The sequence below is a fragment of the Mytilus trossulus genome, chromosome 1 (assembly GCF_036588685.1).
Source record: "Mytilus trossulus isolate FHL-02 chromosome 1, PNRI_Mtr1.1.1.hap1, whole genome shotgun sequence".
Classification (NCBI taxonomy): domain Eukaryota; kingdom Metazoa; phylum Mollusca; class Bivalvia; order Mytilida; family Mytilidae; genus Mytilus; species Mytilus trossulus.
In genome coordinates, this window is record NC_086373.1 from 88,683,633 (window position 1) to 88,709,859 (window position 26,227).

Genomic DNA, 26,227 nt, shown 5'->3' on the forward strand with positions numbered 1-26,227 from the left:
AAATCAGTGCACGGAAGACCCTGTTCCTTGCAAACACATGTTGCCTGGCATGATTCCCCCTTGCATGAACAAATAAGTTCTAGTAGAAAGTCTGATGCCATTTTGTCCATGAAAGAAAACTGGCTCTAACTTGTCATTTTGCACAGTTTTCCAACAAAGGCACATGGGGAGCCATTATTTCGGTTGGCTAGATTTGCCGACAACCAAACTTTGCTTTGCCACATTGTACGTAGTACATGTTGCTTAAATACGAATTCACATGCCGAAAGCTTTATAAGACTTTTATCTTTATTGATAGCCAACTGATGTCTCCGCAAATTTAAATTGTGATATTTCTTAAATTTGTATTTTGAGTTGTATAAAGCAGCTTCTAGCACTCTAGCAGCAACTACAGCACTATCAACATCATCGTGTGTTAAGGCTACAAGATTAACAAAACGGCTTGGTTTTGTCCTAAAGAGGTTGAATACTGACTTTTAACCGATTCCAAAAAAAACTTGAAGTGGAGTCACACCCATCCAGAGCATGAAGGACCGGCAAAAAATATAAATGGAGTAATTATGTTATTACAATTTGACACCAGACACTCGGCGAGAGAAGCACATTTTTATACGACCGCAAATTTTGAAATTATACGACCGCAAATTTTGAAAATATTTTCGTCGTATATTGCTATCACGTTGGCGTCGTCGTCTGCGTCGTCGTCTGCGTCGTCGTCCGAATACTTTTAGTTTTCGCACTCTAACTTTAGTAAAAGTGAATAGAAATCTATGAAATTTTAACACAAGGTTTATGACCATAAAAGGAAGGTTGGTATTGATTTTGGGAGTTTTGGTCCCAACATTTTAGGAATTAGGGGCCAAAAAGGGCCCAAATAAGCAATTTCTTGGTTTTCGCACTATAACTTTAGTTTAAGTTAATAGAAATCTATGAAATTTTGACACAAGGTTTATGACCACAAAAGAAAGGTTGGCATTGATTTTGGGAGTTTTGGTTTCAACAGTTTAGGAATTTGGGGCCAATAAAGGGCACAAATAAGCATTATTCTTGGTTTTCGCACAATAACTAGTTTAAGTAAATAGAAATCAATGAAATTTAAACACAATGTTTATGACCACAAAAGGAAGGTTGGTACTAATTTTGGGAGTTTAGGTCCCAACAGTTTAGGAATTAGGGGCCAAAAAGGGACCCAAATAATCATTTTTCTTGGTTTTCGCACCATAACGTTAGTATCAGTAAATAGAAATCTATGAAATTTCAACACAAGGTTTATGACCATAAAAGGAAGGTTGGTATTGATTTTGGGAGTTTTGGTCCCAACAGTTTAGGAAAAAGGGGCCCAAATGGTCCAAAATTAAACTTTGTTTGATTTCATCAAAATTGAATAATTGGGGTTCTTTGATATGCCGAATCTAACTGTGTATGTAGATTCTTAACTTTTGGTCCCGTTTTCAAATTGGTCTACATTAAGGTCCAAAGGGTCCAAAAATTAAACTTAGTTTGATTTCGACAAAAAATGAATCGGTTGGGTTCTTTGATATGTTGAATCTTAAAATGTACTTAGATTCTTGATTATTGGCCCAGTTTTCAAGTTGGTCCAAATCGGGGTCCAAAATTAAACTTTGTTTGATTTCATCAAAAATTGAATAAATGGGGTTCTTTGATATGCCAAATCTAACTGTGTATGTAGATTCTTCATTTTTAGTCCTGTTTTCAAATTGGTCTACATTAAAGTCCAAAGGGTCCAAAATTAAACTAAGTTTGATTTTAACAAAAATTGAATTCTTGGGCCTCTTTGATATGCTGAATCTAAACATGTACTTAGATTTTTGATTATAGGCCCAGTTTTCAAGTTGGTCTAAATCAGGATCTAAAATTATTATATTAAGTATTGTGCAATAGCAAGTCTTTTCAATTGCACAGTATTGTGCAATGGCAAGAAATATCTAATTGCACAATATTGTGAAATAGCAAATTTTTTTTTAATTAGAGTTATCTTTCTTTGTCAAGAATAGTAAGCAAGAAATATCTTATTGCACAATATTGTGCTATAGCAAGATTTTTTTTTAATTGGAGTTATCTTTCTTTGTCCAGAATCAACTTAAATCTTTGTTATATACAATATACAATGTATATTCACTTTTTACTACCAACTGATAAATTTAGATAATCTTTACCATTCAGTGATAACAAGCAGTTTTTTTACATCTTAATATTTTATGATGTATTTAAATGAGTAGTTATTGTTGCAAACTCCATTAGAATATTTTAATTGAGATTAGTTTTGGAATAAGGGAAAGGGGGATGTGATTAAAAAACTGGGTTCAATTTTTCTCATTTGAAATTTCATATATATTGAGAGGATTAATATTCAACAGCATAGTGAATTGCTCTAAGAGAAAACAAAAATTTTAAGTTCATTAAAACACATTCATTCTGTGTCAGAAACCTATGCTGTGTCAACTATTTATTCACAATCCAAATTTAGAGCTGAATCCAGCTTGAATGTTGTGTCCATACTTGTCCCAACTGTCAGGGTTCAACCTCTGCGGTCGTATAAAGCTACGCCCTGCGGAGCATCTGGTCTCTGAATGTCATGCGAAATATTCATTGATACTGAAGAAAATGTTTCAAAAGACTTTGTCAAGAAGCCAATTAACAAAACTTATCAAACAGGTTGGCAACATTGCTTCTGATATTTCCGTCGATACACTTGGTTATTTGCAGGATACTAATCCCTAAATATTATAAACATTTTCCATTTTTTGTCATAATATTGAGGCTGCTTCATAAAGTACTTGCATACCCATTTGCTCGTTGGTTTTGGTGGAGCTACATATACTTCAGTCGGCTCGCAGAGTGTCTGGTGTTTTAATCTAACCCTTATTGTCAATTTCTAGATGTATCAAGGTATGAGGCAGATACTGTATCTGTTGTATCCTTCATCTCAAGTTTGAAGGGATAGATGCCCTCCTTTTAAATTGACTTTTTATATGTTTATCTGAAGGCAGAAGCAGGTCTTGTAACTTCTTGACTCTGTCAGAAAGAGCACTGTCAGGAAAGTTTTCTTGGCTTCTATGAACAGAAATGATTTGATATATATTTCTGCAGCTTGATCATGTTGAGTTGTAGCAACTAACAAATTTTCACCTCAGCCGTGTCATTACTTCTTGTTTGTCAATAGTTTAAAAAATTACAACACTGTCAATCATTGTACAAGGACAATTTTCGTCAAAGTTTTCTTTACTCCTTTTGAAGTGAAAATTTTAATATTTGGTCTGGGATATATTGATCAATTATGCTCCGATATAAATTTTCACTCATGCAGCATTTGTCTTGATTAGTTACAGATGAATATTCAACATTTAAAATATGATTCTAGAAACAAAAACTCAAATGATGTTTAACTGTACTTTATTTTTTGTAAGTCAGCATACACATTGCTATAAATGCCTTCAAATGCCTTGTATAAAATTTATCTGCTAGTATAAAAGCCTACATAAGCTGTAAAATATGACGCATGTCTATGCATCAGCTCCACCTACTGGCAAGGAAACCCTACTAAGGGGATACAATTCTTTTGAATGAGGTGATTCATTATGAATGAAAAAAATAATATATATAAATGTGCAAAAAACAACATATATATTTGATTTGTAGCTAAAAGTGAAACCTTTTTTATCTGAACTTACACGATACTTGATTTAATCAATTTTGTGTAATTTTTTGGCAAGAAATGTATAGCATGACCTACATATATAACGACTATGTACTTCTTTATAATGCCCTAATCTAAATTATGTATTTATAAAAATGTTTACTGGTTCTTAGTATTAACTATTTAATATGCATGTAACCAAAAATACTCAAGTTTAGATAAAACTGGTTTCACTGTGTATTTAATATACTAAAAATGTTTATTGCAATTTATTTATGTAAAAAATAATCACAAGGTTTGTTTAAAATTTCAAACAATAACATTCCAGATGTCGAAGATACATTTATGTACATTTGCACATATAACAAAAACAATTCAAGAAATGCTTGAATGACTTTTATAGAAAAACCAACAAAAATATATTTAACATTTTTTTTTTGCATATCGTAAATATATATTTCAAAATTACATGATTATTGGACTATATCAATATAGCACTCTATACAATAACAAAATTACCCTAGAAAATCTGTAAAATAGTAAAATTGCTACAAATACTGTATATCTTATAACATACTAAAAAACAAATTGACATAAATTCTATTTTTTGTTGTTCTTAGATATCCGAGTATTTCCACTTAAAAATGTTTTGCTTTAAAGGAAAAAACTGATAACAGACAAATACTAATAGACTTAGTAGTCTTTATTTTCACTATATTATGCTTGAAAGTGAATTGTTGCAAGCAAAGACTGCTCAAGACAAAAAAAATAGTAACAAAAACACATTAAATTAAAAGCACCATAAAAATATTACATCTCTTCAACAATTAAAAGTTTCATCCAAGTTTATTTTTGTAGAGTGAAATTTGTAATTTTCAAAATAAAATAAAAAATGTGACATTTTCATTTGATCATAAAAGTTAAAAGGTAAGTCGTTGGTTTGTAGATATTTTTTACGACGAAAAATAAACTAAGATGAAACAAACATTTGTAACATAAATTTTTAATAATCTTAACAATGAAATTCATGAAACACAAACAGGGGTAACTGTGACTATATATCTTTTGTAGCTGAGTTTTAGCATTACCCATATACACCTTAACATATATCCGTTCTCTTTTTAAGTCAAGCACGTCATTCATACTTATAAAGCTATGCAGCGATGGGAGCACTGCAGTTTAATCACAATGGACACAGAATGGACTGCCTGGAATATGATCTTCTCCCCACTTAACAACTAACATATAGTCTCCACGTTCTTTAACAACGTAATTTATTTTGTAAACATATCCTCCTTTATGATGGACGCAAAGTTCTTCACATGGGCCTTTAGGTCCCATCATTCCAACAAACATCATGTTGTTTCCTAAAATACAAATGGTTTTCACAATGTTATATGTTGTTTGATTATTAAAAGAAACACAATTCTCAGGAATTCTCGCTACATTGAAGACCCATTGGGGCCCTTCGGCTGTTGTCTGCCCTGTGGTCGGGTTGTTGTCGCTTTGACACATTCACCATTTCCTTTCTAAATTTTACAAAGTAATGCTATAATTCTGTGTGAAAATTATAAAGATGCTAATCATGTAACAAGTTATTTGTGGTAAAATTACTTAGTATTGTTGGACATAAACTTAAAGATTATCCGTCAACAAACTTCATTTTCTAAGTTTTTCATACGCTTCATTCTGATTTTATATTCAAGAACTGTTTTAATTTCTGTACAATATTACAATATAATGTTTTGTAATTTAAAAACAATTCAAACCACTACAAAAGTTTTTACCCAGCTATAAATTATTAAGTTTATGAGATTTCTTGTTATAAGACCAATTAAAATGTTTATCTTCCGAATAAAACCCGTTAATTAATATCCAAATTTCTTTTTAATTATATACATAGTATAGTTAAAATTTGCTGGGGTATTTATTTATACATGTATAGTTAAACTTACCTCCATTTGTAACATCAACATTGAAAGTGGCTTGTTTTCCTCTGAAAGCTTTCTTCAGACCATTTCCTTCACATGTAACACGACTGGCTTCAGACTGGAACTTAGGTAATGCACTGAACTTGCTCATTATACTGGTCTTAGTTACTGTTTCTACGACAACCTGGGACATACCATGCTGAATGACATCAGATGGTCCAGCTTGACCTAAAAAACATGAAACAAAAAAGTCTGAAATGTAATCCTGGTCTACAGTTGAAAACTGTTATAAGAGAAAAAATAAATGAAGTCAACATTAATATATACATTTACTTTAAAGAGTGAAGTATGGTATAATTTATACAAATTCTGTATGTGGAATCAGGAGACAGTAATTCAGTGGTTGTCATATGCTGTTGTGTATCATGAATGTTTTTCATTTGTTGTTTTCAGATATTTTGTCATGTCTGGATCTTTTCTATGCTGCATGAGTTTTGTTCATTTTTGATGGCCAAACCATGATCTATAGTTGATAACATCTATATCATTTAATCTCTGGTAAATAGTTGTCTAATAAGCATTCCACATCTCCTTATTGCACATAAAAATATAAGTTTCCTTCTTCCCACAAAAATTTATAGCACAGTCTTGAAAAAGTTTTCTAATGTAAGATTTCATTTAACATTACAAGGTATAGAAACAACTGTTTCTATTACAAACAGGCAAATTATACATGGGAAGAGCTTGAATAATTATTTCATACAATACATATCTTTGTGTCAATGTTAATTGTGCATACCTTCTATTTTGGCTTTGAATGGACTACCAGCAATATGTACACCAGCATATCTAATAGTGATTAAGTAGTCTCCTGGAGCTGTTGGGGTGTATGTGAACTCATATCCTTCATCTTTCTCAGCACATTCTAGTTTGACCTTTGATGGACCTTCAACTGTGACACCAAGTGCACCAGGTCCAGCATTTACTGTGTTGACCAAGAACTTAGCAGGTTGACCTACAAAATAAAAACATATTTAACTTTTTGTAACATGGGAAAGTAATTAATTTTTAAATCTTTTTGAATATATTATGCATTTTCAAACATGCATGCAAAAGCACACATTTTTTCACATTTCAACAAATGTCAAAGTCTACAAATGTTAATATTGTTTTACATGAAGACCTTTTAATTCCAAAAGGAAGCTGTAAGATAAACGCAAGATTTTTTTAAAATTAAAACAAGAAGATTGATTTGCAGAAACTATAAATAAAGTAGTAGTATTTATCTCTAACAAGACTATGAAGTACTCAGCAACATTGTTTCTCTCTTTGTACTAACCTGTGTTTCCTGTCCTAAGACCATCTCCTGAAGCATGTACCATTCCTGGATCACAATCTACTTTTCCTACCATAATACGGAATGGACTTTCTGGAATCTCACAATCATTGAAGAATACATGAACATTGTGACCTCCATTTTCTCTGGGGATAAATCGTACAGCATACTGACCTAAAATATAATATCAACACTTTTAGAGATCTATGACATGAAATGAATAAAATTGAGATTTGAGATGGGGAATGTGTCAAAGAGACAACAAGTGAAACTGTGAACTACTGCTCACTGATGATCCCCCCCCCCCCCAGGAAGTTGTCGAGTGATGAATCTGAAAACACATCACAGGGTATAGCTGACTTATATAAATCCTGAAACCAAATTTCAGAAATCCTTGTATTGTAGTTCCTGAGAAAAGTGTTTGGTAAACGGGAAGTTGTCAAGTGATCAATCTGAAAATGCATCACACGGTAAAGCTGACCAAGATAAACCCTGAAACCAAATTTCAGAAATCCTTGTATTGTAGTTCCCGAGAAAAATGCAATGAAAAATAATCATGGGACGGAAGGACTGACAGAGGTAAAACAGTATACCCCCCTTTTTGAAAGCAGGGGTATAATTACACAACAATAAAGCAGAAAACATCGGAGGGATATCAATGGGTCCTACTATAATATGGAATGGACTAATCTATTAACAATTTACAGCATCAAATATACATTTCTTTAATTCCAAGCTTTAAGCAAAATTAAAGTTAAATCCTTATTCCCATAAATCTAATCAGTTGAACTGTACAATAGTATTTTTTTTAACTGGTATCTACTTACCATCATCAATTTCTTGAATAATGGCTTCCTCTTCTGTTCCAGATGGAGCTACTACTTTAGCCTTCAGTTTTCCTTTTTGAGCATCATTAAAGTTTACAACAAAGGCAGCTGGTTTTCCTACTTGTAATCCCTTCTGTTGTAAAGCACTAACAGATATTTTACGAGCATCTCCGATACTTGGACAAATGTCTACTTTGAATGGAGAATCTGGGATATGTTCATCGTTAAATTTGATTGACACTAAATATTCTCCTGGTTCTGTAACCCTGTATGTGACACCACATGATCCGTCTTTTCTATCATCAAAGTCAAGTTCGGCTTTCGATGGACCTTCTACGGCAATGGATAGACCACCGGCTCCAGCTTCACGTGTGTAGATGTTGAAATCACCTGTAAATAATTACACAAAATATTTTGAAATGATATGAAAATTACACTTGTCTAGTAAAGTTCTTATGTGGTTGTCATATCTAAAGTTTAAAGAGATTTGATATAACTTAATTTTCAACAAGAAGAAGTTCACTTTTTAATTTAATTCACAATTGTATAAATGATGTTTATACAAAACCTACCTTTACAACAAGAAAGATTAAATAGTAATTTGATATAATAGAGGTACTTACATGGTTGATCGACTTCTCCTCTTTCTAGACCAGGTCCGGCAGCATGTACCTTGTGTGATCCACCGCCAGCAATTGGACCTACTGTGAACTCAAATGGACTACCTGAAATGGGATAAGAATTATGGTTATCTATACACATTAAATAATGAATTTCTAGCATGAAGATGATATTTTCTCTCAAGTCTTTTAAATTTCCTTTTGTTTATCATTTCCAGTTAATGTTTTATATATTTTCTCTCATAAATCATGACAATCAAAAACAGAGGAAACTTTCAATACAATACATTAAATGTCTGCTTGTTAGTTGTCAGACTCACATATTATCTTAAGATTTATTAATCTACATAAAAACAGTGTCAATGAATTATATTATAGAACTGAGAATGTATAATATATTATATATGGATACTGAAATAGAGTTAATTTATCAAATACAAATTCCAAGTCTAACATAAAAACTTACCAGGGATATGCATATCCTTGTGTTTAACACTAACTGTATGGACACCCATCTCCTTGGGGACAAATTTGATACTATAGTGATTATCATCTAAACTAACAATGTCACATAATTCTGTGATTCCAGATGGATTGGTTACTGAGGCTGTCATATCAAATGGACTAGTGCCTGGAAAATCAAAAACAGTTTACTTCATAAAGGAGTTGTTCTGGTTGTAGAAAGACAGAAGCATAGGATTATAAGGAGTTGTTCCGGTCATAGAGACAATGAATTTATCTTGAATATGTGATGTAGAAATATCTACATTGTTATAATAATTCCTGGAATCAGATTATTTTTTCATGAAAATTGTGGATTTCTTACAGATTTAAAAAAAAATCCAAACAAAATATGATAACTGACCCCTGCATGATCAATGAAATGATATGAATGAATAGACTAGAAATATTTGTACTTTTAAAAAACAAATTGAATAAAACCATGTCTGAATATGATAATATACTTGATAATCCTGTCCAATCCCCCCTAAAAATAATCTACAACTATAATCACTGTCATATCAAGGTCTTTTACTATCACTGCAAAGTGTACTTTCTGTATATCATGCTCAACTATATATTGGAGAGGGGAGGGAGTATTTTGGATGAGAATTTTTGGAGATGGTGAAAATAAATTGTGTAAAAAACTGATCTTGGGAAAACTTTTTTTTTAAATCTCATTCATGAATAAAAGAAAATAGGTAATGAAAATATATGTTACTTCTATTCAAATTGTTAGATCAACAGGAATTTTTAAATTAGTTTTAAATTATAAAAAATATCAAATTAAAAATAAAATGAAATAACACAAATAAAGAGGAAAAAAAATATTCTGGAGAATGCTTTCACTTTTAATTAAATTTCTGTAAGTTTAAGTTGGGAAATTTAAATGAAGCAATTTATTGAAAATTTCATGAAATGGAAAATAGTAATCTTTCAAAACAAACAAAATAACTGGAACTTCATGCTTAAACTAATAAGTGGTTTTCTTTTTAGTTAAAGTGAATTTGAGAATCTTTTAAAACTAAATGATTGAATGTTCTAACTAAACATAAGACACTCTGGGTCTGGTTGTTTGTGGGAGTAATCACCCAACAAACCTTGCTGTTGTTGTTGTATATGTATAGCTTCAATCTGCTCTGAAGTCAGGATCCCGCCAAAGAAAGACACTACATATGGACAAGTAAACATTTACAATACAAAATCATTTCATCATTACAATATTGTAATTATATATCTAAAGCTTTTAATTATTAAAAGTTTTCTTTGACATCAATTTCTATGTTAGTATACTTTTTCTTGTTTAATTGAATAAGCCAAATACAACATAAATTCAATTTAAATGCTTTAAGATTTTCAACAAATTTCTAAATATAAATGACATTAAAAAAGTCAACGAACCTGGAATTTTCAGACTAAGTTCACATTGGCTTCCTATGTGCATTACATCTGCAGCCTCTCTATGACGAGTTATTCTTTCTGTTAATCTTGGTGATGGCTCTCCTCCCACTTTAACATTAAATGGACTGCCTAGAAAATAGTAAACAAGTATGTTGCCATCAATCAGCAAGTTCAATTGTTGATTCTTCTAACTTCAATTAGCTTTAGTAAGCCTTTCATTGTCAATCTTAGATTGATAACAAGATAGCAATGTTTAAATAAACAAATGTTAGTCCCAACTGGCTGCAATAAATAGTTTTACTTTACATGATAGCTCACTTATTTATACTTTTACACACACAAATATATGATTGAAAATAGAATGTTAACGACATGTACACAACTCTGCTATAGAATCATCAAATGATGACCATGACCTTGAAATTCAATGAAATAAAAGATGTGTTACATAGCAGTTGTTGCCCTATGCTCAGATCTTTAATATCAAAGGTCTAAGTATGACGAAGGAATTGCTTAACTACTGATAATAATGGTATGCAAATAATCTCAAAATGAAAGATCAATTATATAATTCTCCCAAGTACATATGTATTAAGAAACCAATGATTTTTTTTTTAATCTATAAGTATTCAGATACACAAATGTATACATTAATATGTGATTATTTTCTACAAATTTTAATTTTCATTAAAAACTGTAAAACTGAAAGCATTCAGATGAGCACAACAGGTGACGTGATATAATCTCTAAACAGCAAACTTTCACACCAGATTTTACAGTGAAATCTTCACTAGTTCAAATAAGTTTGTTATAAAGCTTACCTGGAACATGTTCATCTGCAAATTTAACGTTGACAATATAATTTCCAGGTTCTGTTGGTTTGTATGTGACAATACAGGCACCGTCTTCATTATCTGTACACTCAATATCAGCCTTGCTAGGTCCCTCAATGGACAAACTTAGACCTCCATAACCTACAGATAGGAAGAGAGTTGTTATCATACTTTATCTCTAAACAACTTATTGTCTTGTATGTACTCTATTAAGGATGTTTACTCCTCTTGTTTTAGAACTTTTGCCAGATATTTGGAATCCTCTGGTTTTATCCTTGTAATGACATTACAAAGTTTTGCCTATATACCCTTACTTTTCTTTACAGAATTTGTTTACATATAGTACAAAATGTTATATTTGAAAATCTTTTATAATCCTTCTTATTTTTTCATTGTTATTGTTTTGATGAAAAATGGAACCAATGTTAAATCTACAAAAAGTCTAGAGAGAACTATTTCCCGCCAAATTTTCAATGGCTTTTATTTGGAAAACAAGCACATGGACTAATAATATCTGTGATTTTAGTTTCTTTTTTCATATACTATCAATTCAATCAGTCAAAAAGCTTGTCATTTAAAAATAGAGTAGCAATCCTTAAAAGGATTTTATCTCACAATAAACTGAAAATACTGAAAACTGGATATAATCGTGAATCCATTAACTCATTTAAGTAACAATTAAACTATTCCATGACTGTGAATGTGGTTTTAGATATGATCTTTTCAAGTTAATCTTTATTTTCCACCACATAAATTAAGTAAACTACCTTGACTAAACTAAAAGTAAACAACCTGAATACATACCAGCATCTTTAGTGTCTACTGTAAATTCATTCAGTTCATTGGCCATGCCCTTTTCTAATCCAGGTCCTGAAACCTTGACCTTGCTAGCATTTCCAAGTTCAGTTTCTCCAACAGTGATTTGGAAAGGACTATTTTGTATGTGATGACCATTTCTGTATACATTGACTAAGTGTACACCTACTTCACGTGGGGTAAATGAGATTCCTGAAATTAAAATATGTTCTTTTATCATTCATCCTTATGAGGCATACTATACTATATTTTGAATATCAGAAAAACACACTATAATGAACAATAAAACAATAAAAAACTTATTTATCTTTTAGCTTTAGAGTGAAATACTTATTAGTATCTAGCCATTATTCCCTACTTCTATTATCTTTAGTTCTGTTAGTTTATATACTCCTAATCAAACACAGCTGTATTCTTATTCATGGCTGACATCTTAAAAAAAACACAACACCTACCTAGATGACCATTGGCTAATCTCTTGAGTAGACATGGTTCTTCAGTACCAGATGGGGTTCTAATTGTTGCCATCAAATTACCAATATCCTCCTCAACAATTTTCAGTTCAAATTCACTGCTACGGCCAAATTGAGACTTCCTCTTAATTTCTCCTGGTGGAGCTGTCAAATAAATGAAACTCAATGAATCTTTTGTCAATGAATGAAACACAATGAATAGTTTAGTCATTCAATGGAACACCAATGAATATTTTGTCATTCAATGAAAGACAATGAATATTTAGTCATTCAATGAAACACAATGAATATTTTGTCAATAAATGAAACACAATGAATATTTTGTCAATAAATGAAACACAATGATTATTTTGTCAATCAATGAAACTTTTGTCATTTAATGAAACACAATGATTATTTTGTCAATCAATGAAATTTTTGTCCACTAATAAAATAAATGATAAGTCTGTCACTTCAGAAAATATAATGAACATTTTTCCAAATAATAAAAAAAACAAACTCTTTTCATCAATAAATGAATGTTATTTGTATCATATCGGTTTATACATTCATCCCTGTATATGCCTATTTTTTCATTAATACTTACATGTGATTTTAGAAGTAAATGGTGAACCAGAAATGTTTTGTCCAGCGAATTTCACAGTGATCTGGTATTCTCCTGGTGCTGTTGGTACATAACTGACGGTACATGTACCATCACCATTATCTTGGCATTTGATTTCAGTCTTTGATGGTCCCTCAATAGATAGAGAAAGACCTCCTACAGAAAGAAAATAGATGATCTTTTACTGTAGGTTTACACGTTTGTTGTTAAATATTACATTAATGATGAACAATTCCTAAAATAGATGAATCTTTTACAATCACCATAATTATCTACCGGAATAAGGAAAATTAATTTTTTAGTAGTTTTCACCTTCCTGTGTTATTTAATTAAGTAAATCAAATTAGTGTGATATTCAAAGAACACTATTATAACAACTTTTTACCTCAGTTGTAATTATGACAAGTTAAGACCATAATTGGGTGAATATCCTACATTTTACATTTTCTTAAAAGTACAAATAATGTATTTCTAGATCAGTTGGTTGTAATTGCAGTTTGATGTGTTGTCCAATAATTTAGTTACTTTAGGTTATTTGTATATAAATTTATGGATCATTTAAAGTTCTTTGCTTTTAAGGTGTCTAACATAATACATATTAAAGAAGGAACCCATTTGACAATAAAAAGTATTGACTGATATAAAACAGGTGAATTTGTTCTCTTCAAGAAACAGTTGAAAATATTTACAATTGCATTAAATAAACAACGATCAATCCAGTAGATATTTTATAAAAGTAATTACCTTACCTGAAATTTAAGAGTTAAGTTCCCCCAAAAAACTAGAATTTATCTTTTATAAAAAAACAAATTCGGTCTTTGTATTCCTTTAACAAGCTATAACCAATATATATTTCATAGCAAATATTCATTATCATAGGTGATTATATCAATTTTGAAGTTTTCCAGATGTTTCATAAATAAAGTCCAAATCTAAATTATTTTTACTACAGAAAACAAATAAATTCCCTCTCCACAAAGAAAACAACCTGAACACAGAAATCTTGATACAAATACTTCAAGCAAACAATGGTTCAGACGATTAACCTTGTTTTAACTGTCTCTGAAGCAAGCAAGTTGGCCAAAAGATGTTAATCTATGAAGGTACCTATAGGTATAACTGAATATGTTCTCTTATAAATATGAGACTCAAAGGAATTCAAACTAATTGAATACTTCAAAATAAAAATAACATTTTGTAGCTTCCTGCTTTGTTATCAAGATGAAGTTGCAATATGAAAGTAAAAGTTAAAATACAATTACACATCTTTTTAAGGGAAGTTTGATAATCTAAAGATTTCTCTCAAGTTTTCAAATGAACTGCTCATAAAAGCAACACATCTTTATTGATTGGGATTGTTTTATTTAATTAATCAGAAAATAAGTTTATCTGTTGATCTTTTTATTGTTTAATCAATATGTAATAGATGTCACCTGGGAATTCTGGCAAGAAATAAGTAAGAGAACCATCAATTATATGACTGATTCATTCAAAATAACCATTGTCACAATTATTGCAAGGGATTTGAATCGTATTAACCACTTATAGTGCACAGTGATCATAAAAACACAAGGAATTTATGTTTACAGTATTAATAAAGGTATATATTTTAACAAGAATGTGTCCATAGTACACGGATGCCCCACTCGCACTATCATTTTCTATGTTCTGTAGACCGTGAAATTGGGGTCAAAACTTTAATTTTGAATTGAAATTAGAAAGATCATATCATAGGAAACATGTGTACTAAGTTTCAAGTTGATTGGACTTTAACTTCATCAAAAACTACCTTGACCAAAAACTTTAACCTGAACTTCACACTATCATTTTCTATGTTCAGTGGACCATAAAAATGGGGTCAAAACTATAATTTGGCATTAAAATTAGAAAGATCATATCATGGGGAACATGTGTACTAAGTTTCAAGTTGATTGGACTTCAACTTCTTTAAAAACTACCTTGACAAAAAACTTTAACCTGAAGCGAACGGACACACAGACGGACGAACGGAGGCACAGACCAGAAAACATAATGCCCCTCTACTATTGTAGGTGGGGCATAAAAATGTATTATTGCTTGATAAAATCAGAAATTTGGAAACTATTTGCTAGTTAATATACTTTATTTCACATTTAAGCTGTCATTTGCTTGCATCTTTGGTCAATCTGAATAATCATACCTCTATTTTACTATAGCTGTCATGTGACATAACAAAAAACAGGAACAATAAGAGGTTTGATCTTTTAAATTACTCATCTTTGGTGTAATTTAGCTAAATTCATCCTTTTCTATTTTCTTCTATACACAAATTTAACTTGTTTTAAATATATGCCAGGAGTTGACTGTGAAATTTAACTTTGTAGTTATGATATTTCTTTTTAGCTATACTGAAACTGATTCCTAGTTTTACCAATATAAAATTAGATGAAATAATGGATCTACATATCATTTTTAATAGACTGAAGGAATATGAAATTTGGGCAACCAGGGAATTTTCAAGCATGCATTAGTATTGTTGGAATCTGTTAAGAGAATGAACCATGAGCATTCTTATGTAAGAACATACCTGCTCCTGCATCCTTGGTGACAATGGTAAAGTAGGCAGGTTCATTGACAATTCCATGAGTAAGACCAGGTCCATAAGCTGTCACATGACCACTGTTTACAGCATCAACGTGGAACTTGAATGGACTTCCTGTTATAAATAACAATAAGCCATGGTTAAATTGATGTTCATGGATTACTATCTCATATTCAAGCAAACTTAAATTTCAAAGCTTAGCTAGGCTATATAATTTTTTTAATTATAATATCACTCCCTATAATAATCTTTACTAGTTCCGTTTTATATGAAAATATTCTTTTAAAATTCTGTCAGTTAATGAGATCTGATGATATTTCTCACTTTTGTTCATATCAAGGCATAGCTTAAGGATCTTACAATATCAGATAATAAAGCAGCATAGTAATATTTCTTTCAGTGTACTAAATACAAAGTTATAGCTGCCAATGAATGTTATAAATCTAAAATCAATCAATAACCACAAATACAGTATTTAACGTATACCACATCCACAATGAGATGTGCCAAAATAGTTTTAGCAAATGAATATTCACAAAAACCCTCTTTTCATTTCCAATTAATGAAACACAGATTGTCAATCCAATTTTCTTTGGTTCTAAAAGCTTTAAATTTTGGAAAAATTAGGAACTTAAGAACAAAATTGAAAAATTGATTCCATTAAAAATGATTCGTAAACTCATTGAAAGTACATAACTTATAAGTACTCTTACATGTATTTGTTTGCAGCAAATAATTATAATCTTCTATTTTAAGATGCAGAGTGCAACAACTGTTATTCTTATCAATAAGCTATGTAAAAAGTCAATTTTTGTTCTGAGATAATAATGATTTCTAGCAACTGGTATGTATAAGAACTTAGATTGCAATCCTTGAACAGATTTTTTTTTTATCCAAATTTCTGTTAAAAGGGAATAAGTTTCACAGCAATTATGCCATACCAATATTTTGTTTTTAAGAATACTATATGGAAAGTATGTGAGCAAACACAAATAAGACTTCAAATCTGAAATGCCTCTGAAACTTACTGTTTCTTAAATCCTAGACAATACACAGAAACCAACTTAAACTTAAAGCAAAAGCTGAAAATAAAAGGGTGAAAAAAAAGACAAGAAAACTTTGTATTGTGCCTATTTTTATGGACATCGAAATATTAATTTAAGGTCAATTTTATTTTATTGCTTGAGTAACTTATTCTGCTTACCTTCAATTTCTGAGTTATTGTAGTTGACATGGAGTTCATGTAATCCTGTTTCTGTTGGTTGATAACGGATTGTCACTGTACCGTCCTTATTGTCCTCGATCTTAGGATACGCCTTCTTACCAGATGGCATGACTACATAGGCTGTCAATCAAAAATAAATAACATGTAAAACATTGCTTAGACAATACACAATGCAATGCAAGAAAACAAAATGTAATCTAAGGAATAAGTCTTTATATTCCATTCATACATCTTTTCAACAATACAAAATGAATATGAGGAAAAAAAATGCTGAAGAATTTAGTCTTCAAATTTTATTCATTTTATAAATTTCATTTGAGTTTGACTTTAGGGACCTTTAGAGTAACCTTGACATTAAATACGTAAAACTTAAAATATGTAAATAATATATGCTGACCTGATACAAAATTAAATATAGGTCCTACTGGTATACGTAAGTCCACTGGTGCAAATAACCCTGCACCAGGAGCTGCACTCTTGACAGAGTCTACGGTATCAGCTGTAATCAGGTCTTCTCCAACCTGTAAAAGTTAAAACAACTTTATAAACATTGATGGTAATAAAATGAAAGAAACAATTGCCATCCCTTTATGGTAATAATCTCAATTTGCTGAAAAAGATAAATCATTTCACAACTAATTCAAACCATGGTGAAATATAACTTCAAACAAGCCATACCATGCTTTTGGCAAGAATAAAACCTTTGTCAGATTTTCAAAGATGAAGAAAATGAAATGAATTTTATCTGTGAGAAGAATGTTATAAAAAGCTGCATCAATCACTGAGTGATGGAATTTTTCATTATCTCTCAAACTTCAAATTTTTATGCAGGATGATTTCATCTACATCGAAAAAGAAAATTTAGTATTACTTTATTATTACAAAGTAATAAATAAAATGTGTTGCATCATGCCAAAACAATGACTGAATTAGTAATCAAAGCTTGTTGGTTAAGGTTGTAGCATGCACAATATCAGCAATTCTCCGGTTTCAATCATTTCTCATTTCTAAAAACAATTATTATCTTACAGAATTTATCTTAGTAAATATCACAACATATAAAGGTCAAGATTTATTTCATTTTAACAAAATTCATGACTGAGAGAACTATTTGATCTTTTGGCTAATATATAAGCATCCAATTTTTAAACTGACATCATGGTTAATAAGAATTGACCATCACCATATTGTAAAATCTTACCGGTTGCTTGAGATATTCTTCATATTCTTCAGGTGAAACAGCCTATATATAAAACAAGGTGGAGTCAATCAAACATGCAAGACATGCTCACACAATCAAGACAAGTGGATTTTGAACCTGTATAACAACTAGTATACAAGTTTTACTTTGTTGTGTACATTAAATCTATTGTTGTAGCAGTGTGGTGGCAATGTTAAATTATCATTTAAAAATGAAGCAGAATTGAAGCAAGCATTCAGTAATTAGCATAAGTGTGTTTGTTTGGCTAAGCACTATTCAATGATAAACATTTTTTAGTTTGTTTGCTAGGCACTATTCAATGGTAAACATTTTATATGTTTGTTGTTTGGCTAGGCATAATTGGTAAACATTTTCAAACGAAGATAAGTATGGCATCAAAGATTGCCAAAACACATCAACAAAACTTAACTGAATTCTTGAGGTATTTAATTGTTTCATTGAAAGCCCATCTATTTTTGATAGGTTATTTCATCTAATCTGTTGAAATCAATTAACTTATAAATGTCTTGTTTCTTAGTAACCTAGTTCGTTCCTATCTTTATCTAATGCAAATTCATATGGAGGAAATAAGATGTTACACATTATATAACTTTAGTTTCCTCCCAAGCTGTTTTTAATTACTCAATAAAATATTCTGTCTATTAAATTCATTAATTTTTTTTCAAACTTTTTAGCAATAATTGATTTAGTTGCTGTTAAGAGACAGATTTATAAACAAATATGTTAAAAATAGTCCACTTTTAATGATCAATTAATCATGGTACATATGCACTACCAGACCATCTTTAAATATGGCCTTGATACATGAATTGTATATTAATTAACTTTATTCAAGGTTACCAAAACCATGCCACAAAAAAAATCAGAATTGAGGTAATTTATAAGAATGACAAATGTTCTATTTATGACATAACTCATTCATATCAATTATATCATTATGAATCTGTTTAAGAAGCCAGACCTCTTCTAAGGAGAAACCAACAAGCCTCGCTACATCCTAATTTTTTCTCAGCAGAATTATCAAGACAGGTATTTGAGACATTCTCTAAGGGCATTCACAGTTGCGGATGGAATTATTCCATCAAAACTTAATCATCTACAAACAAACAACCAATAATGTTCAATTGGTTACTGCTGTTTTTACAATATATTAATGGCTCATCTTCCCAAAGTTATTGAACCTTTGCTAGTGTATTTAATATCAATTACTAAACTTCTTACTAAATCCTGTTAATCTAAGAAGAGAAACTATCTTAAGCATCATTTGTTAGGTTTGTGCCCCACACAATTTAAAAGCAATATAGAAAATTTGTAAGATTTTAAGAACTTCAGTAATTTACTCTTCAGCCAGAAAACAAACAATATAAAGTTAAAAAGATATGGTATGATTGCCAATGAGACAACTATCATCCAGAGACCTAATGACATGGATGCAAGCTTGAAACTATAAGTCACAGTATGTGATTGAGCCTTCAACAATGAACAAAACCTACACCATATAGTATGCTATAAAAAGTTGAAGAATGCCAATTATATGCACCAATACAAAACAATTTCAAAAGTTATCATTGATGGAGACTACTGACCAGACTCAGACTTGGTATAGACGTTATGTAAATAAGTAATCATATAACTTGATCCTGGTGGTAATTAGCTGTATCCTCCTTACATTCCAAAATAAACTTCTTTTCTGATAAACAAAACTTTGATATTGTATTTATAGCTATTGAAAATCTAAATTTAGCCAAAGAAAGCTTTTTCTTTACAAATATCATGATGAACAATTCAGGTTGATTGTGATTTTAGAATGATCTTTAACCCTTGGCTTAATATAGATTCCAATGAACATCCCACTAAATACTAAATCTTGGCATTATTCTTCACTTAACATTCCTACCAATGATAAACTGCATTTCAACATAATTAGTAAAATTGAAAAATATGTTCTCTTTCTACTTTACATGTTTATGAGCAAGCAGTACTTAAAAGATTTAGATATCGCTTATAGGTTCCAAATAGCAATAGCATTTTGGTTCTTTAAAAGCATAAAATTTACAGTATTTCAAGTTTCTAAAAGCTTTGAAATTCTATAGAAGTTGTTGATTGTTTGTCTTTTTTGTAGCAAGTTTGCATGTCAACATTTAAACTTAATAAAAGCATACCCTAACAAAACTTCTAGTGGCTTTATCTTACATAACTTTTCAGGAAAACAATAAAATACAAAGTCCCTAAGGATATTGGAACAAGTTCCTAATTCAAATCATCCTTTTATTTTTCTCTCTATCAACAGGCTACTTATCACTAAAAACTATCTCTAACTCTCCATGATTTAATCAACATGGTCAGTTGGAGAGGAATGCCTGATAGATAGGCTTGTTATTGCTAATGCTTAATCACAATTCTTCATATTTGTAAATGATGGTAAATCTAACTTGTCAGACATGCCAGATAAAGAGCATGATAAGAGTTTGGGGTTACAAGGTTACAAGTACCTAATACCATTTGCAGGATTAGCATGACATTTACTAACTTTCATTGAGGGGGATAGGACCTTTATCGGGACTCTGGGATCTGGTGTTTTTAAGCTCCGGATTTCGGGATTGACCCTTTCGGGATCCGGGAATTCTTTATTTGAATTTCGGGACCTCGGGATCAAGTGTTTTTAAGTCCGGGATTTTGGGATTTTGTGTTTTTAAGCCAGGGATTTCGGGATCAGGACCCCTCCTATCCCCCCTCTTTCATGTTTTGTTTATGATCTTTTATAGAAGTTGCGAGGGTGGTAAATTGAGACAGCCTGATAGGTCTAGTAAGAGGACAAAAAAAACCTGAAAGATACACCTTAAGGTATATTAAACATAGTCACTAAACACTAACTTTGTAACAAGAACACCTCTCTTCGTGATGGTGCAACTAGTGGAGCAGAAAAGGTTTACAAATCTGAGTTGACAGTGGATTCAGCAGGGTTTAGGTTACTAAATCTGAGTTGACAGTGGTTTCACTAGGGTTTAAGTTTACAAATCTGAGTTGACAGTGGTTTCCGTAGGGTTTAAGTTTACAAATCTGAGTTGACAGTGGTTTCTGTAGGGTTTAAGTTTACAAATCTGAGTTGACAGTGGTTTCCGTAGGGTTTAAGTTAACAAATCTGAGTTGACAGTTGTTTCAGTAGGGTTTAAGTTTACAAATCTGAGTTGACAGTGGTTTCAGTGGGGTTTAAGTTTACAAATCTGAGTTGACAGTGGTTTCAGTGGGGTTTAAGTTTACAAATCTGAGTTGACAGTGGTTTCAGTAGGGTTTAAGTTTATAAATCTGAGTTGACAGTGGTTTCAGTGGGGTTTAAGTTTACAAATCTGAGTTGACAGTGGTTTCAGTAGGGTTTAAGTTTATAAATCTGAGTTGACAGTGGTTTCAGTAGGGTTTAAGTAGCTAAATCTTCTGTGTAGAGTTTAGTTTAGTCAACTTTTTACTTCTGATTATGTTGCTCACTCCCTTTTCTTACCTTGTATTTACTTTCTTTGTATGATTCTACTTCTTTAAGTTTAGTTAAGTGCATGTGTACTATATAGGGTGAAATGTAACCCTGTTTTTGAATGTTCTTCTGATGTTCCAAATACCTTTGGCTAAAACCTTAAATTGTTAACAATTTGTACCTCATTATTTGAATCTAAGTTTTTATCTGGTAATTATTGCCAATAAAGCTGTAGGAACTCACACTTTTAAATATTTGAAGTGAAGACAAAAAAGAAGTTATATATTACCTACTGAGTTTATAATCAGCAAAAAATTGAACCAAAAAAACTTTCTTTAAAATTTATCTCTCCTTCACCTGATTTTTAATTGTCTAACAATTTGTTTTCAGAAAGGGTTGACGTAGCAAGTTTATGAAGGTTTCCTTAGAAAATTGTTCTAAAAAGAAAGCTAAATAATTATAAAAAACCTTTATACTTGGTTCTTTATCTGATTTACAAAAGAATAAGAAAGGTTGTTTAATTTATCACACTGATAATGAATTGCATATTTAAAATTACAAGAAGCAACAAATTCTGCATCTGTTGATTAGTATATAGTAAAAGTGATGTAAGATTTCCGGTTCATTTCTTTGTATAACACTTACTTAAAATGAAAGCATTAATTAACAAACTGTTCATTTCTTTGTATAACACTAACTTGAAATGAAAGTATTAATTAACAAATTGTTCATTCCTTTGTATAACACTAACTTAGAATGAAAGTAAAAGTTAACAAATTTCTACATTTATGTTTTCTTTTTGTGAAAAGTGTAATTAAAGATCACATGCAGTTGTTTTTGAACATTTTCTTCAACAAGGTCAAATTCATAATTGAATATTTATTGATTTACTAGCTAGATAAATGAAGAGCTGCATGTATCAAATCCTTAGATTAATAAAGATGTTTATATCTCTAAACAATGATTTTGAAAAGTTTGTTGCAACCAAACTTTCGTTTATGATAATATTTTAATGGGTTTGCATTTTTTCCCCTTAAAACTTGATCTGAAATCCCACAAATAAAACTGCTAACAAAAATCAAATATATTTATCTGAAAAAGAAGTTGCATGAAGCAAAAGGCTATTTTGTTTTGATATATTAAAGGCCTATAACCCACATTCAAATTTATTTAAATATACATCCTAGCATTGTCACCAACAAAGGGAGATAACTCGTATATACCAAACGAAATCAGAAATATTTGTTAATATCAAAGCATGTTGCTCTTAAAAGCTGTGTCTCTTAAAAAATACATAAGCAGTTTTCTTTTTGCTTTTATGTTTGTAAAGCTTGCATGTTAATGTTATGAATCAAAGTACTTATTCTTTTCTTTATATTTCGAACAAAAAAGTTTTAAATGATCATATAAAATAAGGTGAACATGTGGTTTATTTGGTAACTACTAACAAGGGGTCAAAGAATAAAGATATAAACAATTACAAGTTATCCCTACTTGTTTATAATTATAAAAATATCAAAAAATAATTAGAACCTTACCTATTTAAAATGAAATCCTTTATATCAATTTTTAAACAATACAATCTCCAAAACCACACGAAAATTCACAATACTGATGTAACTTGGTATTATTTTTTACACAATTTGAGAAGATATAAATCACTATGATAGAAAGCTGACAACTGGTTTACTACAAAACCTATGCTGGCAGAAGCTAAGATAACTGTAGATATGCCCCTCAATCTCTCTGTCTTATCTTTACATCAGTTTGTAGTAAATATATGCAAATATTAGTTTGTCTGGGATACTTAACTTAATCACTTTGATTGTATTGAAAAGTAAATATTTAATGGATACTTGCATCTTATGCCATGTAGCAATTGAAAGTTGATGCCAGAGTTAATGGAAGCTAATTTATGAGGCATTTATATTTCTCTTGTTCTCTTGATAAACACAGATTTATAGGGAATACTAGAAAAGAAATTCATACTGATAAGAAATCTTTTTTTCTTTAATGTCAAATAAGTTATTAAGACATTGTAAATACTATTTTCGAAAGGTTTTTTATTCTCCTAAATGATTCCTCATTTCATAAATTTAAAGCTCCATTCTGATTGGTCAGATTATAAAGTGGGGGTGGGACTTCACTGAACCTAAAATTGGTTATCCATTTTTGTGCATCACTGATAGGTATCTTTCTATCTAGATGTCTGACTTCCTAGTTAACCTAAATATAAACTTTAATTCAAATATATCTTAGCAGAAAATGTTAACAAACTACCAATTGTATCTCAATATAGTTATCACTTCTCATATAAATAATTATTAGATAATCTTTTATTAATTGTTTTCAAAGTTTACTTTATCAATTTTTCCAAATATCAATAAAAAAAAATTAAAACACATTCATGTAAGTGGTTTCTTGAAAGAGGTAAACAGAACAGGGACCAGATTTGTCACTTAATTCAGACAGCCAATACATAATCTCATGCTTATATTGAAGGTATATTATACACTGCTTATTTCAAACTAGATTTTTTTTTTAAAGAAAACTTTAAATGTACAGATACAAATGAAGAAAATTGTGAATTCATGCAGTCAAGATGACATGATCATTTCATAAACTCTTCTAAGAAAAGTTCAAAATGTACTGGAAAAAAATATTATAGATCATGAAAAAATATCATTTCATGCAAAGTTGAAAAAATCTTGTTCATATTATAGTGATCAGTACTTCCATTCTATTTGTTGATTATATAATATCATGGTTTTTTTTAGAATTTTCATGCATATTCATTTTTTGTATTTTGAAAATAATGAATGCTTACCGTGGAACCGTTCCAGTCACACACTGGATAGGTCGTGACCTTTTAGCAAAAATCAAATACATTAATATAAATATGACAAACTTTTTAAAACTGTTGAAAAAAATTGTGATTTGATTCTGGTCTTACATGTACATTGGCAATATATTGATTATTGCTTGTTCAAGGTCTTTTAGCAATTACCTGCTGATACTATGTCCATTAGTTTAAATTCTCAACATACAAATGATTCTAAATTTTCATTGCTACTAAGTTGTTTAGATTTTTGAAGTTACAATTCCCCCCGAAGGACCCTCATTGATTATCAATCATTCAATAATCAGAATTTCTTGTACTTTTAAGATAACCAGTACTTTATTCAGGTGTTCACCCTGGAACCTAGCCCAATCAATTCTATTGTACTTTTCAAAAATTAAGTTAAGTAAAGTGTTGATCCACGTGCTTTTAATTTTACAGGAAACAGTAAGATATTTAAGAAATGTACTTCTGTTAATAATATGTAATACATTATGTTTAACATATAAATAACAGCATCTGAAGAGTACATTAATTTAAATTACTTTGGAATGTGTTTCTACAGTTAAATTTTAAGTTCTTAAAAAGACAGCAGAAAAACCCATACAATAATTCCTTGGGAGAAATCAGGAACTTTCTTTACTGTCCCTGGAGGAATATATCATTAGACAGATGAAAAGTCTTCATGTAGGTTTTCTACAGTGATAAGCTCTGATATAATAATAACATGTGGGCTAATTTCCAACATGCATTTGTTTTCATTGCATATCAAATGGTTTGTTTTCTAAAAAGCTAGTTAATGTAATCCCCAACCCTCTTTAGTCATATCAAAATTAGAAGGTCTCACACAAGAAGAATTTAATAAAGCTTAATTTAATCCTCTTTAAAAGTGCAGATTGCATGTTTACAACTGTCTGTCTATTTGGTTTACTTTTTAATTTTGATGTGATAATTTTGATGTTGTTTTTTCTTCACTAAGAATCTCATTATTTTGGATACTGCTGATTACCACCTAAATACATTTCTTTGGGAGGAAAGTTACTTTATCAAAATAACCAGGGCTATGAATGACATTTTCAATAATATGTAATCTTTTGAAGCATCAGACAGCCCTTTAAGATTCAATTCAAATTTTCAAGCAGTCTTTCTTGTCTTTGACAAACCAATCAAAATTATCACAGGATAAAAACACAAGACTTCATGAAGCACTAGAAAAACCAGAGATGGATGCACCATACAACTTTCAGTTTCTATTCAGATAAATATTGTGAATTATTGTTCTCAAATCTTTGCTTTATTTTCATCTTATCAGTCCATCAGAATTTAGAAAAGTGTTTTTTCAAGTGAATCACTGAAAACAATGTAGTTTGATTGATGACAAATATTTTGGCACTAACTGGTGAAAATGTTGACTAATTTCTCATTTAAAATAACTCAACTGAAAGGAATCTAACAATTTTTCAGACAGACAAGTTACAGTAATTAGATAAAGAAAGAATAAACAATAGGGAGTAGTGATAAAATTGTGGATAAACCCATCTGTATCTACTTTTTCTCTCTCTATCAGAAAAATCCCACTTTTATTTAGTTAATTTAGTACAAACATTCAAAGATAATCCCACCTGTATCTACAGTATACTTTGTATAAACATCAACAGAAAAACTTATGTTTCTACAGCCTACTGTCAAAAAGATCTCTTAGGTAAATGCTCAAGCGAGGGGATGTTCCTGAACTTGTTTTAAAATTCCTACTCTGGTTCACAACTGAAGGATCCTGAACCAGTGCAAGATAAAAAAAACCAACAACATCAAAAGCACCATTCTTTAGTTGTATTGGTTATGTTCCAATATTAAAGGGAGTTTTTGTAAATTATATAATCCCCATTCCCCCCCC

The 26,227-nt window shown here is 30.5% G+C and overlaps 1 protein-coding gene across 19 annotated transcripts in view; it reads right to left on the minus strand.

Annotated features, from left to right (window-relative positions):
- Positions 1-3,397: 3,397 nt before the first annotated feature.
- The window catches only part of LOC134688781 (filamin-A-like), a 69,750-nt gene continuing 46,920 nt past the window's right edge, over positions 3,398-26,227 (minus strand). For 12 of the 19 annotated variants that reach the window (XM_063549457.1, XM_063549466.1, XM_063549458.1 and 9 more), the window contains 18 exons: positions 24,322-24,360; positions 18,008-18,049; positions 17,204-17,327; positions 16,786-16,926; positions 15,567-15,695; positions 12,983-13,156; positions 12,379-12,540; positions 11,912-12,115; positions 11,096-11,248; positions 10,275-10,403; positions 9,974-10,042; positions 8,839-9,003; positions 8,376-8,477; positions 7,753-8,142; positions 6,929-7,099; positions 6,389-6,604; positions 5,614-5,817; positions 3,398-5,025 (listed from right to left, as the gene is read on the minus strand). In XM_063549457.1, the coding sequence (XP_063405527.1) occupies positions 4,838-5,025; positions 5,614-5,817; positions 6,389-6,604; positions 6,929-7,099; positions 7,753-8,142; positions 8,376-8,477; positions 8,839-9,003; positions 9,974-10,042; positions 10,275-10,403; positions 11,096-11,248; positions 11,912-12,115; positions 12,379-12,540; positions 12,983-13,156; positions 15,567-15,695; positions 16,786-16,926; positions 17,204-17,327; positions 18,008-18,049; positions 24,322-24,360 (2,802 nt within the window). In that variant the 3' untranslated portion in view covers positions 3,398-4,837. The remainder of the gene's footprint in view (positions 5,026-5,613; positions 5,818-6,388; positions 6,605-6,928; positions 7,100-7,752; positions 8,143-8,375; positions 8,478-8,838; positions 9,004-9,973; positions 10,043-10,274; positions 10,404-11,095; positions 11,249-11,911; positions 12,116-12,378; positions 12,541-12,982; positions 13,157-15,566; positions 15,696-16,785; positions 16,927-17,203; positions 17,328-18,007; positions 18,050-24,321; positions 24,361-26,227) is intronic. The other 7 variants (XM_063549476.1, XM_063549462.1, XM_063549463.1 and 4 more) reach the window with 5 other exon arrangements.